At 41.9% G+C, this 15826-nt stretch overlaps 1 protein-coding gene across 2 annotated transcripts; it reads left to right on the top strand.

The window, feature by feature from the left end:
• Positions 1-831: 831 nt before the first annotated feature.
• LOC129192835 (bcl-2-modifying factor-like) lies at positions 832-14697 on the top strand. 2 transcript variants are annotated; one of them, XM_054797211.1, is made up of 5 exons: positions 832-1025; positions 2531-2727; positions 3351-3544; positions 9867-9979; positions 10083-14697. In XM_054797211.1, exons 2-5 carry the CDS (start codon positions 2556-2558, stop codon positions 10180-10182), a joined length of 579 nt encoding a protein of 192 aa, XP_054653186.1. In that variant the 5' UTR covers positions 832-1025; positions 2531-2555; the 3' UTR covers positions 10183-14697. The 2 variants fall into 2 exon arrangements, with proteins under 2 accessions (XP_054653186.1, XP_054653185.1); XM_054797210.1 differs by having other exon boundaries at positions 835-1025; positions 2547-2727.
• The last annotated feature ends 1129 nt before the right edge of the window (positions 14698-15826 follow it).

Genomic DNA, 15826 nt, shown 5'->3' with positions numbered 1-15826 from the left:
AAACACAGCCTCCTATGTATATTATGTATTATAAATAATTGTATTTCTATATCGAATGAAAGCATAAATGTAAATGTACTTTGTTTTAATATGCAACTGTTAAAGAAAGATTATGCTTATTATTATTAAGATTGTTTTTCACAAACTAAGAACATAATATATGCAATGTGTTTGAAACTATTTATTATGTAAAGCAATGAGTGTCTTAGCTGCATTGTCATTTGGGTGGTATAATTAAGATACAAATACCAATATACAGTATATGCCAGGGCCACCACATGCCACCCCGTAGTTCCGCCCTTGATAATATGATATAATACTGTGAACTGCTTTGCACAAATCTCCAGTGTGCCACTAACCCGCCAAAAAAAAAAAATCCCGGGAGCGTTCGCGTATGGACAGGGCCTAATGATGCATGCTTACTACTGCTACTAATGGGTTTGCCGTACGTGTTTGTATTTACATGGAAAGGAAAAGGGTCTTAATGCAAAGCATGCTTACTAGCTGTGTAGTGGTGTATGATGTGTGCACTATCTGTGTATACTGTGTACTAGCTATGTAGTTATGTCGCTGTAGTGACTAGCTGTGTGTGTTTGGGACCACATGAGGATTGTACTTGTAGTAGCGTGCAAGAGATCGCGTGAGAGTGGGAATTTCCCGTCCACGTGTCTGAATACGCGATGGAAGGGTGGGATAACAACAAACACGACGATTGGTTACAGCCGGAGAGTATTAAAGGGGAGTTCTCTGTCCCCACTCGGGAGCACTGTAGTTTGTCGACATAAAAGTGTGTTTCTTTAGGGGGCGAGTTTAACAGCTGACGGAGCCACGCCCGGCGGCGGAGTTTAGTTGTGGAGCTGACGTAGGCGAAATGAAATCGGCTTGTTGCAGTTTTCCCCACAGAAAGGAAGTTGTCGTGACGGAGATACGGGCAAAACTTGGTTGACTTGGTTGAGGATATTATCGTCGGTGTTATTTTTTTCTACCAGTCTAAGTCCGCATCAACGACAAAGCCTGTGTGTCGGGTAAGTTGTTTTAAACCAATTTGGCGCCCTTTTTCGCGTACCGGCTAGTCGGCTTTCCCGTAAATTAACAACAAAACACTCTTGTCATCTGTTTTACCTCGCGTACCGTTGGTAATAACACGTTGAAACCGCAACTAAGACTTTCGTCAGATGTTTACCGGCTTTTTAAATCAGCGCCAATGTGTAAATAACAGCAATTGTAATTAAAAGAATGGTGTAAAGTGACAAAATTACAAATTTAACAAACCTTAGTGTTTCAGACTCACGCGTATAACGGCACAACAACAGAATAATGAAACTCATTTCAGCAATTATGTCTATCTGTTTCAGTGATTTTATATGTATACTTTGTATATATATATATACTTTGTATATATATATACACACGCTATATGGCAGTGTTTGTTTTTCAAGCTAAATAAGTTACGCGTCACTTGCTAGGTGCTCATAATAGTGTTTGATTAAATGATATTAAAGTGACGTGGGTGATGAGAATATAAATAAGGTGCACAACCCCCACTATTTCCATTGACAGTATTGTGTATTACAGCAGGGGGAGCCACGACACAAACACTGCTCACTGCTGCGCTAAGAGCAATTCAGGTTATCTGCAAGTGTTTGTGTGGCTCATCTGCGTGCTCTGTGGTTCTTGCTATATGTTTGTCTAAACAAAGCATGGAGCGGTTTTACACACAGTGTTGATTGTGAAGGCACACAGTGTATATATAAAACATAGGGTCAGGATACGCCAATCTGCTTGTGTGGGGGTGAAAAAAATCAAAACTTCATGTCAGGGAGTTGGCAAGCAGACAGGCCAGAGTAGGGAGAGATTGAACATTTTCCACCAAGACTGTCATTACTCTTTTTCTGTGAGCCCTAATTTGGTTGTGTGGTAGTAGTCTAACCCTGTATTACAACTCCATGTTGACTCGGGGATTAACTGGTGAAGGAACTTGTATTTCACCCATATTTTGATAACTCTTTGACTCCCTCGGTGACTCAGGGTTGAGTGCAGTTCATCATTGTCACTGGAGAAGTGCACCTCTTGCCATTTGGCAGCACGGATCCAAGATTTGTTATTTTCTTTAAAATGTCCATGCGTGTTAAGCGATATCTGCCCTTATTGTCTTCTATACGGTGGTAAAAGTTTTGACCCAAGGATCAGCATTGACACAATAAGCTTTGATGTGCCGTTTATATGTAAACAAAACTTAACCAACTTTCCTGACCAGAGTGAATTTACAGTGAACTTTGTGGTTCCATCACTGAAATGACCAAAACTATTATCTGGCCACAGATGGAGGCTCTATCTCTTACCCAGCTTGTCCATTGTGGTTTTATTGATTGGAGCACATATATTACAAACTAGACAGGTTGTCTATTGCTAATAAATGTAGGAATCATATTACAAAGATGCCTGCTAATATTAGTAACAGTGAATTATCCCGTGTTGTCTTGTAGGATAAATCTCTCATATTTTACCTTTCCCTTGTTTAACCTTCAAGTGTGCTCATCGTGTAGAGTCCCCGCATGGAGGATGAGGAGGATGATGTGTTTGAGCCAGACCTCCACTGCTGGCACACCACATTCAAGGAGATAAAGTGTGAGGAGCGGGCTACACAAACACCTGGCCCTGTACTGGCATCGAACAACGGCATGCTGCCCTGTGGAGTCGCAGAGGAGCCAAGACCACTCTTCTACGGTGAGTCTGAGCACATCACAGACAAGAAACTGTGAGGGGAAAGAGGAACATTTTCTTGTGCGTGTGAGGCAGTGTTATAAAACCCACGCGTGAAGCTTTAATGTGAGACTGACTGTGAGAAATGGGTAAGCGTGTTGCACTGATGTGACCCGTGGCGCCTGATAGTCGTGATCACGGTAAGTTTTTATGGCGTGCATAGAGTGTACCCAGCTGCTTTGCTATTCAGAAGGCGCCAGGCTGCCATTGTAACTGAGCGGACATGACAGGGGTGACTACCTGTGTGTGTAGGCTGTATGTGATTATCAGTGACAGCAAAGTTTCAATGGCACCATATACTGTACGAGTAATCATTGCAGGGTTGTTCCATAGCGACGACAGAAACTGACCTTAAATCACATTAGGTGAGTGTGACTTTTAACACTGTAAAATGACTCACTCTGATTGGCTAAAATGAAAACACAGCAGCTGTGAAAGTTCAGTTTGAAGCCAAGCAGGCTGACTTCTTCTGCGGTTCTTGGCAGCTCATCATCATCATGACAGACACTTGAAAAAACATCAGGTATCACTGCTTTTGCTCATATTTTCTGAATGTAAATACTAAGTTCAACCTCTGCTCTCAACAGGCAACGCAGGTTTTCGATTGCACTTCCCGGCAAACTTTGAGCTTGTTAGTGATCAGGAGGCGAGGCGGAGAGAAAGCGAAGACGGGATGGAGCAGCTACGCCAGCGACAGCCTGTGGCGCGCAGCGTGGAGGTCTGCATCGGTCAGAAACTCCAGCTGATCGGAGACCAGTTTCATCGGGAACACTTGCAACTAGTAAGGAAACACACACTGACTCACAAATAAGACTGCAATCCTTGATTTCCAACACACGAGCCATACATATTGAAATATATAACTCTTGCTATATTTCTCAATTGTATATTTGGGGTTGTAAACAAAAGCTGAGCGGGCAGAATAACACTGGGGATACAGGGAATTATTACCTCAGCAGCCACCTGCTGACTAATGAGAAACAAGAACTGTATAAATTTGGCCTTAATAAAAAATGTTTAACTTTAGTTGACACAATCAGAGAGCTATTCTTTTCACATTATGGTTGTTATTGTGTGATATAGTGCAATAGAAGTGTTTTGTGTAATAGAGGGAGGGTTAACTATTTTGCTAGCAACGTGCAAGTGGCCTATAGATGATGTAATAGATTAAATGTGGTAAATGAAGCCTAATCCTTACTCTGTGATGTAGTTTAAGTCATGTTACTGACACATTTTTTTTATCCAAACAACTATAATGTAAGGTGATTGAATTCATTTAACTGATTAATTAGGAAAGTTGTTAACTGTGTCACATTAGGAGCTCAGTTTGTTTAAGAGAGGTAAGCCATCCTTCACTTTCAAAAACGTTTTGTAAATATCCCTTTAACCCAGCAAAGACTTATGCTGGGTCAAAAGTTTGTTCTTCTTTATTGTGTTTGCTCCATATTTGCTTTGGAGAGGCAGCGCTTGTGTGTGTATATATGTATCCCCCCCTCCTATCCCCTCAAGCCAAAGACAAGCTGAACCAGGACAGCCCTTCCCCCACCTCACCAAGCCCTCCCCCGGCCTCCTCTTCCTGTTTATTTCTCTCTCACCCCTCTCCTGTTTTTTCTGTGGACTGTGATGTAGGCAAGTGGCATGGCGGATGCCTGGCCTCAGCACACCATGCTGTGGTCAGGGTGACACTGTCCACAGAGTCACTGTGCTGCACAACATCATTTTTATGTATTTTATGTGCGGGTTGTAAAACTGTGACACTGTATTCCACAAACCTCCTTTGGAGATTTTTTTTGTGCAAAGTTCAAGTCTCCTGTTGCACAAGAGGTTAATAATATATTTTAACACAACAAAAGCAGAAGTGGCGGGAGTGTGTAAACATGAAACCCGAAGCCGAACGCGTGAGCCCGAGGGGAACAGCTGTGGTTCCAGGGAGTCTCCACTCAGCCCCTTTACTGGGTGAGGAGTGGTCAGCCAAGAAACCATAATAAGACGTTTGCGCACACATATGTGGGGTGAGAAGGAGGGGAGGTTGTACAACAGTCAATGAGGTCATGAGGAATTAACCACAAATTATCAACTACTGTACAGTGTTGCTTCGCCCCAAAGGTTATACCATTTTGAATATGACCTAAATTTTGGGGAAAATAGTTATTGCTAAACTTGAAAATTGACTTGTCAGCAGCCGTACACCGCAAGTCACATGAAGTATGCAGACTCACATTCAAAGCAATAAGATGCGTCATAGTGTCCACTGTGACCAAGTGTTTCAATGTCATGCAACTTTAAGGAGTTGACCCCCGTACGACAGGTCGAGCAGTGAGGGAAAATTGTTAGTCTGAAGAAGGTGAAGTCCAGACAGTGGTGTCGTTAATCGCTAGCTGCTTTTTGCACCAATTGGTAGCAAATATAGTGTTTTGTTAATCTTGCGGGAGTTAACTTCTTTTTGCATTTGTGTGACAGTTAAGAAGGTTCGAAAATAAGAGTGTGAAATATATCTCTGACTCATTCTTTTTACATTTTAATGAAAATGTTACAGTACATCCAGTCTCGGGTGTACCCCGCCTCTTGCCCAAAGTCAGCTGGGATAGGCTCCAGCATACTCCCGCGACCCTAGTGAGGATAAGCGGCATAGAAAATGAAAGGATGGATGTCACATTACCTACCAGCCTGCACCTGGACTTGGCACAGCACGCTTGAGCCATTGCAAAGTGGAATGGGAGTAATGTCGTCCACTGATTCAGCGTTTAAAAAGCATATCCATGCATGTAGGGCCCTTTTACACTTATTTTACCACGATAGTGTGCTTTTGTATCAGTGAATAAAAGAGACGGATAGAATGTGAAACAGATACAGCTTGGCTAGCTTGCCTAATGGGATCTGAGCCTCTGCACACATCACTCATCCTCAAAAACCTACGTAGATGTAGTTGTGATGCAATTCCAATCGCTTTATTAACAAGCAGGAAAAAAAAAAACACGGTGTAAACACGCTCATACTGCCTCAGTCGCACTGGCATGCTCTGCTAACCCGGGAAAGATCCACTCATGCTAGCTCTTGGGAGAGAGATGACTTTCCAAGTTATTTCTCTGACTTAGCTGGCATTTCAGGTGAGCGCTTCAGGGAGGGGGCGTCAGTGTTTGTGAGGAAACACCACCGTGAATGAGCAGTCACAAACATTTCTTCTCACGGTGACAGCATTTCATTCACATTATGTTTTTCCGCGAGACTCCACGATTAACTGTAGATTCCATTTTTATTGACCAATTCCACAATTCTGTCTGTGATTCCGTTACACAGCCAGACACTGCCTTGTTCAAAACTCGACCTACTGTTTCAAGTCTGAAGTACAAAGCATATGTTATATGCGGGCCAACGTCATTTTATTTTTGGCCTTTGAAATGGGCCACTAAAAGATAGACGATAGGCCTCATTTGGACCATGGGCAATAGTTTGGACACCCTTCCTTAAAGCCTCTTTCTATCCCACATACAATTCTTCTACAAATAACAATCCTGAGGTGTGAAACAGTGATTTTCGCATGCACTTATCAAACTGCAGTTAATAATACCACTGCAGCTCAGCAGTGACTCATGCATCCTGACTCTGGCAATATACACTCACAAAAACCTTACGTCAGGAGTGTTGCAGTACAGTATGGCTGGGCCCACTGACGCACGACAACGGCCAAGCAGAGGAAGTGGCTCCGGTTGAGTAAACAGCAGTGAGGCTGGAGCACAGGTGAGGTTACATCCTGAAAGAGAGGAATGACAAGGTCGTGCAGTGGTGAATGGGAATCGTGCCCCACAGTGAGAAGAATGAGGAATATGTGTGATTAGTTAGAGCAGAGATCCGCAGAACTACAGTTTGTTTGTGTGAGTTTGTGGTTTTCAACGAATACAGCCTCAGTAGATGGTTTTGCAACCCTGTTGTGCATTAGTCAGGCCTACCTACATGTACATATTTTTCACACCTTGAATATGCTTGTACGCTGCTCTCCAGGTACGCATTCTGTGAAACCTGGATTATGCTCCTGTGTTAATGCACCATTGTGCGCTACACTGGCTCGGTCCTCCCCCTGCAAGCTCTCTTGTGCAGCATGGCATGCACCTCCAAAAATCTAAACTTGCAGAAGAACATTATTTCCCATGTGTATACAATGTCAGTGGGCGTACTTCGAATGCCTTGTCCTCTGATTTTGGATCAATAATTCCAATAAAAATGACACACAGATTATTTATCTTTAGATTTACTTTTGATTACTTCTCTCTTTAATTAAAGAATTATAAATTAAATAAACTGTATAAAAATATCAAAGTGGCCCCCTGCCCCTCTGATTAGTTAGCAGCATTGAGTGTGCTCATACATGAACAGTGTTTTCTTTGCCACTTACTCAAGAAAAGTGTTAGTGTTAATCCGTTTTCATTCCTGTCTGCCGCTGTCAGTGGGTGATTGCAGTTATTCAGCGCAGACACTTGTCCCTGAGCCTTCCAAGTGCTTGGACGCCCGTCTGTTTGATGGATCTGGGAGCGCCGTGGTTGTGAGGGTCCTCCGTGGGAGCCTGTGGCCCCCTTGGCTAAAGTAGGGATTAGGTAGCGAAGGAGGACCGGAGGATGCTGACAGATAAATTGCTCTTCTGTTAGACAGGGCTGGAAGGGACACTCAAGTCGCCAGAGGATTGCCGACATTAGCTGGCCCGCCATTTGAGACGTGGCGATAATGACAGTCACAATGGCAGGAAGACGGCTCCAGCCTGCACGGGGCAATGAGCGGAGTTGGGTTTCATCCATGTTTTTTTCTTCAGATATGACTCCTGGTGCTTTCGATCGGAGGTGTTGAAAGCTGGTTGTGTGTGTGTGTTCACCAAAAATGCACATGACTTTATCTCAGTGAGGGTACTTTATTACAGCACTTTGTAGAAGGGAAGAAATAAATAAGGAAATAAGTTGGCTATTTACTTGTGGCGGTGCTCGTTTGTTGACAGCTGTCCGCCACATTATGTTTGTTTTTCTTTGACTGGTGAGTTTTTTCTTCATTGGAGGCGGGCCTGCTTTGCTGCAGAGATAAGGGAGAGTTTGTGAGCAGCAGCTGGCTTGAGCAACAGCCCACACGGGACATTGATAAAGCACATCAGCGGGGCGTTCGAGTGACGACACAGAGCATCTGGCTAGACTCTGCTGAGCTGTCGCCGGCTAAATTTAGAGCCTCATTTTGACAGTTGGTGGCATGAGTTATTTCGAAGTTGCGACAAGCCTCGCCTTGCTCTGCCTCAGTGTCACTCTCCCTGCGTGACGGTGTAAAGAACAAAAGGTCACTGTCAAGGCAATGTACCGTTTCTCTTTCTAAAGATGAATTTCTCTTCATCGGTCTTGTAGTAAACACACTCTGGCGTGACTCATAGACATTCTTCCAGTACACGTTCTGCTGGAATGCAATTTGGCTTTCATCTTGATTTTACATTTGGACTTTTGTTGCAGTTTGACGCAATAAGTGATTAATAGTTAACGTGCTGATTTGTGCTGAGTCATCTACAAGATGTTTTGAATCGGACATAAGCAAGGCTGAGCCTGTAATTGTTTTCAGTGTTTGTTGAGCTACCATGTCATCACAGTTAATTTATTTCTTTAATTCCTGTGTGTCACTGCTGACGATTTCCCAATCTTGTTCCTTCAGCCAAATAACTGTGGCCTTCTGTTTTACACAGTTGCAAAGGTTTACCAAGCACAGACACATTAGCTTGAACAATCCCACAGATGTGTCAGAAGGAGCTCATTCAAGCCTCAATGCATATCCACACTGCCGTGTTTATATGAAGCAAATTAGCATTATCTCTTAAGGTATACATGGGACTCACAACAACCCCTCACTTTGTTTTCTTACCTTTCCATTCAAACTATGAATAACTTGGTTGGTAGTAAAGACGCAAAGATTGTGGTTGGCAATCAGCCAAGCTTACACAACACTTGACACGTTCACCACACAATTATAATAGTATACACGCTGTGAAGTTTAAACTTGATGACACTTGACAAGGGTTGGCCTGCACCCAAAATCGTCATGTCAACAATGTTACTATCATAAACAATAGCCAAGAGACAGTACTTTTGTGGAAAACTATTTGCCCAACTATATGTAGCAGTTTCATCTTGTTATCATGGATTTTTAATTATTATGGATGAATTACTTGCAAATAATTGAAAAATCAGTTGGAAAAGGTAGAATTCTGACTGCCATTGCCATGGCAACCCCATTCCAAAATGCACTACAACCAGCTATTTTTACTCCTTGATTCTAAAATGGCAATGGCATCCAAGATACAGAAGAGAACAGAACAGGAAGAACTGTTAAATGCTAACTATAATACTGTATCAGTCATGGCTACTTTAAATAAAGAAAATTCTTCAAGTGGTGCGCACAGATACTTTCAATGAAAACATATTGCACACAATAGAAATAAAATTTAATTCCACTTCACATATGTAGGAGGAGACCGAGAGCAAAATCAATTCCTTACAATCTTGTTATAGTCTGAAATAGCTGTAGCACTATCAGGCTAGGTGGCGTCTGCCTTTTGTCCAAAGATGAGCTGTCGTTCTGCTACTGTACCTCTCTCATGCAAAGACGTCTTTCCCAGAAGCTCCCTGCCTCTCATCAAGAACTCCCTAATCCCGTTTGGTGCAATTATCTTATCTCAGCTTCTCAATGGCTGAGATAGTATTATCCCTCTAATCGCACACGCAGTCCAATTGGCTGACACAAACTTGAGAGTCTCCCTCCGCATCAGTGCTGCTGGACTCTACCAGAGATATTCTAAATCATCATATTTATGACTGGAAATATCTGATGTAAAAAAAATAGATTTGAGGCAGATTAGCACGCACAAAGAAAGGCTTTTTTTGAGTCGACGATAGGAAGACTGCTGTGAAAATATCAGCATCTTTTCAGCATGTGGTTTGGTCTCAGTCGCAGTAACCTTTTCACCGTGCTCATTGACGGTCAGCAAACACAAATTCATGTTTACAGGCCGGGCCTATTTATAACCCAGTGCTTTTTGATTGTGTTTCACTTGGTGCCGAGCCAACATTGGTCTCTGTTTGTCATTGCAGTATCGTCGAAACCAAAGGAACCAGGGGCTGCTATGGTGGCGCCTGGCCACAGCTCTGCTGGGCCTGCTCTTTGACAGGGGTGTCTTTGCTGGAGGAGGCGGAGCAAGACGTAGGTGAGACAGTCTTCCCCCTCGTGTCTGTTTTAATCACCTCCACGAGGAACTGGACTCCCGATGGCACTGTCAAATCTAACACGGGTCTGTTTGCGGGGAGTAGCGGCACAGTCGGGGTGTTGGAAGGGATGAGAAAGGTCACCGCGGGACGGAGACAAGCAACTTTTATACAAGGTTTAATTCTTTTCAAGAAGATGCCATGATGCCCCGAGATTCCTCTACAGGACAATGTTCACATTTTGCTATAAGTGTGGTGTAGTCGTTTTGTACAGTACAATGGTTGTGTTCAATTTTTTGCACTTCACAATGTATTCATTCTATTGACCTCCACAGACCCTGGGAATGCCTTATTCAATGTTTTCTGCCACAAAGAGTATTGAGAGAATTTACACGATGGTTAAAAACAAAAGGAAATGTGGTTGTGGGTTTTTTTTTTCTACCTTTGTGAAGTTTTTCCAGCTAACCACTCAAGTTGATTTACTAATTTCCAAAGAGGTAACTTTTCAGAACAAAGCATTTTGCACCTCACCTGAATGGTTACATTTACCGTAATATGTTTTCCCCTCTTCTCTTCTTACTTTACTCATCCATTTGCTGTAATACAATGTTTAGTTTGGACATTTTCTTGCAATAGCATGAGCTGTTTCTGTAGATGAACTGTCTGCACACCAAGACAAATATTTAGTGACATCCCGGGAAGTATTAGGGGCGGAGTTAGCAGAAGTGATTATTGCTCACTACGCAAACAAAACCTGTGTAAAGAAGTGTTCCGACTGCATAAATCGTGGTTATTAATATAAGGAATGAGGATTATTCATTTTAAAAAGATTTATTACACTATGTGGATGAAAATATTGAGATTCTGATGGAATTAACAAAGGAGTTGCGTTAGTTTCCTCTGATCATCCCATGCTTCCAACGATGTGGGCTTAGTTGCTATGCCGCTCTGCACAAAGTAAGGTTCTTAAAAGCATGCTTCGAAGAGTTTGGTATGGAAGCTGCCACAACCCGATTAAACACCTTTGGGATGAGCGAGAAATAGAGGTCATAGCGACCCCTACCTTCACCCCATCATCTCATAGAAAGTCTTCCCAGGAGACTGGAAGCTGTTTCTTCCTTTGTTCCAAAGTGTCCCAATACTTTTGTCCATAAGGTGTGTCAAGCCATCTGCTGTAATACTATCTAGTCACAGACACACAAGATCGTAGTGCTCCAATTTGTTGTATAGGATGTTCCTTTAGAAAGTTGTCATGCCAGTGCACTAAATGGCAACATTAGTCAAGCCAATTGTATCCTCAGTGAGGGCACCACTGACCCTTCCATCTTGAGTGTCGTCTTGCTGTGTCTTTTATCCATGTTATTTGCAGACCTCCATGCCCTTGAAGTGGAGCCGTGGATCCACTGTTTTTGCACTAGTACACCCTTTAAGAGGTCCACTTGTTACCTTGATCAGCCCTGTCTTAAATGAAGGTTTTCAGTTCATGCCACAATGTCCCATTTTTCAATCAGTGTTGACATGTGACTAATCACAGTCTAGGATCTGGACTGGAAAGAGCGGCTTTCTGTGTTGTTTTCAACACCAAACAGTCCATCTGCGAAACAGAATCTCCTCCTCTCAGGCAACTCTAATGGGATTTCCACCCGCTTTGTGTTCAGTGGGGTGACCCTTGTATTGTCTTTGGTGCTCAGATCCAGATGTGACGCAGTTCTATTCCACACCCCCATCACTGACTGTGCAAACTGAAGACTAGTTAGTTATTATTGTTGAAATACACTGTTGAAGATGTTGTTTGTTTTATTTTTCCATTGATGAACACAGGCCAACCTTTGGACCCACGGAGCAATACATATCAGGGGTCTGTAATGACTTGCTCCTAACAATGTGTCAAGTTGATCACTGCATCATTATTAGGCTTTCCTCTTGTTATCGACATATCTCAGGGACAAGGCTTTGTGGGCCACTGGAGACCTTGGGAATCAGTTACATGGTCAGAGGAAGAGCAGTGTTGTCACCTACAGTATGACGAAACCTCATCTGTCAAGGGGTTGTCACTTTGTTTCTTTAATCCCGATTTGTTCAAACGAAGGTACAGTTTAATCAAAGAGCCAGGGGCTGACTTGTCGTCTGGAGGTGGTGACGGGGGGCTACTGAGTGTGTAGTTAGTAGGCGTGCGACGTGCACTGAATGTGGTTGTAGTTTCCTGCGGATCCTCAATGCTGAGCCAGTTACCGTAGCGCCCCGTCCCATCACTGGAACCTCAAGTCCTCTTTGTACTGCTCCTTAAAGATACGCCCTATTGTTCATTAGTTCACTTTCTTTGTAATTTATTTCTTTTCCTTCTTATTTATTTTGTTTTTTGTATATTTGTCTGTTTCTACTGTATACGCTCGTGTGTGCGATCGCTTCTTGTTATCCTAGGCGGGCCTGTTCCGAGCCTTTCACTAATTTCAGGTCGTTTGTCTGACATGAAGAGCAGCAGTTTAGTTAAAAATGGACTTTAATGGGACAATTTTTTCATTGGCCACAACTTTTCACTTGATACTGTATGTCTGCATAAAGGCTAAATTGGATTAGGTGACAGTGGATCCCCGTATACTCGTGATTCAATATTCACGGCCCCACAAATTCACCGATTTTTGGTCCAAAAAATGTTTTTTATTAGTTTTAGTTAGTTTTTCTCTAAATAGAGGCTGTTTTTACCGTCAAACACATCTCATCCATGTTAAGCCTGTAATAATTTATAAATAATGATAATACAGGTAAAATGTAGAGCATACATTTTTTTTTTATCTCTTTAGGCGTCACGATAATGGTTTTTTGTCAAGCGTTGAGATGTCGCATTTTGTTAGGCAGTCCTTGAACGCACCATAGTTGTGTGCAGTGACTGGCTCCAGCATGACTCAGATTCCATCTGTTCATTGATGATCTGCCATTGTCATTCGTTAGTGGTGAGTACCGATGCATTTTATACTTCAAATGCGTTTAATATGTGTGTGAGGCCTATTTAGGGCTTAAACCTGAATGGCGCAATTAGCTTGTTAGCTTCTGTCACGAGTGAACAATGGTAATTGAAGAGAGAAGGGGAGGGTTCTGGAGTTGAATTTAATCTTAAGCATTCCAACAGTCACTTTTATTGCAAATTTTGATCTGAAATCAAAGGAGAATGTCAGCATCAAGCTAGCAGGAGGGTTTGGAGGGGTAGGAACAAGCTCTGTGTTTAAAAATGTACATTTTTATGGCCGTATCAATCACTCACGGAATTTTGCCAATTGCTGGTAAATAGGCATGGAACGTAACTCCTGCAAAAGTGGGGATCTACTGTACAAACTTCATTTTAATTAGTTTTTTATAACTTCAAAATCACATCAGTTGCATTAATACTGACAGTGGATGCAGCTCTTCATTAGGACAACCACTCCTGACATTGTCCAATCACCTTTCAAGCCAGGGGAGGCAGTTTGATTCTGGAAAAAAAAAATAGATCTAGGGTGGAGTATTACTTCAAGGTTGTGATTTTCCAGGGATGGGCCCAACCAGTTCAGACATTTTTCTTTACCGCTCAATTCAGTCCTGAGTAGAATCTCTACGTGTGGTTTAGAAAAGCAGCAGCTTCAATGTAGTTATTCATTTGTATAATAATTATAACAGGACATGACTTTGCCCTGTAATTAATGAACAGTCACCCGTCACTAATGATACATCAGAGAGCATAAAAAGAGCTGCATTCATGTTCCTTCAAGACACAGGGTGTTGGTTTATGTGTTCAATTCCCTAAATCTTGATATGGTGTTGTAATCAACATGCACTGGAAAGTACTTTGTTTGTGTAGATCCAATGGGTCCCTTTATGTGTATTGTCTTGCTTTATGGTTGATCATGTTGCCTCACATCAGTTGTATATCTGTGCATTGGCCAAGGTGGCTCACACGTTTGATTGATTGGAAAGGGAAACAATCTGCGCAATCTGTGCCCTGTGTTTTGTTAGAATGACGTTCCAAGCTGCATTCTTGTTGTACGTGCATCAAGAGTGGAGCATCCCTGGTGGGGGACCTTGTATTTTATGGAAACCGTCAGTGTCTTTGAATTTTGTAGTCCACTTTATATAAATTTGAAGTTTTTGAGGACGTTTTGAATTTTTTTTTAATGATAAGATTCCGTCGTCTTGTTCTTTCTTAACTTTTCTTAAAGCGTATTTTCTTAACAGAAAAGGATCTGTTTTTATAAAAAAAAAAGGTTTTTAACAAATCCTTGTGACTCGATTATGTCAAGGGCATTTTTTTCCCACATTCCTTGCACAGCCCTTTGCCGTGTGTAAAGCAAACCAAAACAATTCACTGTTGTTCATTTAGCGTGTTACGTCGCCCTTCTTTGCAGGCTACATCAAATGTACATGTATTTGTCAAACCCTGGAATATGCCTTTTAACTGCTCAGTTTCAAATGAAGTCTTGATTATCACACATTCTCTGTATACCAAGAAAGGAGACCCAGCGAAAATGTAGCATTTTTGTAAACATTGACTGTGTGTTTTCGAGACTCTACTGTGCACTCATTTTTGTGTTTATAAATGTATTTTTGGTTGTTGATATATTATGGAAGTAAAGACAATTTGTTACGTAGTGCAATATGCTGTACATAAGGAGCTTTGCTCTACAAATCTTTTTTCTGGATTTCCTGTTGTTTATTGGTACTTTTTTCAATAAAAATTTTATTGAACGTGTTAAGTTGAGTCTTTTTATATTTGTTCATGTAAATAAAACATTGGGGTTTATGAGGTCATTTTTATTGTGGTTCCGAGTTTCACTCAGGGTTTGAACTTTCTTCATCCAAACACCAATCGTGTGTTTTGGAAGAAAGTAACCCAAACAGACAAAATAAAAAAAACCTGTACAATCTGTACTAATATCACATATAGTACAGAGAACACCCTTCACATTTCAGCAACCACTTTTATTACAGTATATCTTCTCAAGGGACAATACTAGAGAAATGTAATTAGATATACTTTAGATTAGCCAGTGTACAGCTTGTACCGCAGTGTAGATTTACTACCCACTGAAAATGACTCAACATGCAAAGTTATTGTTCAAATAGCTGGCAACGCAGGTGAGTAGTAAGATAAGTGTGTGTTGCCTACAGTCAAACATGGTGGTGGTAGCATCATGGTCTGGGGCTGGATGAGTGCTGCGGTTCATTGAAGCTTGTCCCCTGGGAACGTGGACCGTATGGCAGGACCCCAAACACCTCCAAGATGACAAGCACCTTGCTTAGGAAGGTGACAGTGATGTAGTGGCCTTGTATGTGTCCTCACCTGAGCCCAATTGAGCACCTGTGGGGCATACGCAAGCGAAAGGAAGATGGAGGAGGGGAGCAGAAAAAGATTCCAGTAACAACCCGTGCAGTTCTGGTCAATTCCATGCCCGAGATGATTAACGCAGAACTAGATAAAAAATGGTGTTCACACTAAATATTCACAATTTGCGCACTGTGAGGTTTCCATACTTGTGTTGCCAGCTATTTAGACATCGATGGCCGCGTGTCTGTGCTGTGCTTACTTTAAATCTATACAGCTATGAATATAAGCTGTACACTCACTATTTTACTGCTCCTCATTTCATTTTATTCATGTGTTTTTAGCAGAGGTGACATGACAAAATGTAGTTTGTTTTATTTTGCAGTGTGGTGTATAATTAAAATGACAGCAAAGAAGTCTGTATCGATTTAACATATCCAGGTTTCATGTCTAGCATTGTCCCTTGAGAAGATGCACAGTAATAAAATGATTGCTGAAATGTTCACTTTTGTGAGATTCTGTGTACGCAGTATCCTGTCTATCCCAGTCCGAAGAA

This window comes from Dunckerocampus dactyliophorus, chromosome 13 (assembly GCF_027744805.1).
Source record: "Dunckerocampus dactyliophorus isolate RoL2022-P2 chromosome 13, RoL_Ddac_1.1, whole genome shotgun sequence".
In the NCBI taxonomy this organism is placed as follows: domain Eukaryota; kingdom Metazoa; phylum Chordata; class Actinopteri; order Syngnathiformes; family Syngnathidae; genus Dunckerocampus; species Dunckerocampus dactyliophorus.
This window is presented reverse-complemented; position numbering and strand designations above follow the sequence as displayed.

Bases quoted from the DNA above. Each gene is read 5' to 3' on its own strand.
- LOC129192835 (XM_054797211.1), top strand. From the start codon at position 2,556: ATGGAGGATGAGGAGGATGATGTGTTTGAGCCAGACCTCCACTGCTGG. The intron at 3,545-9,866 runs GTAAGGAAACAC...TTGTCATTGCAG, and splicing joins ATCGGGAACACTTGCAACTA to TATCGTCGAAACCAAAGGAA. The intron at 9,980-10,082 runs GTGAGACAGTCT...TGCGGGGAGTAG, and splicing joins GGAGGCGGAGCAAGACGTAG to CGGCACAGTCGGGGTGTTGG.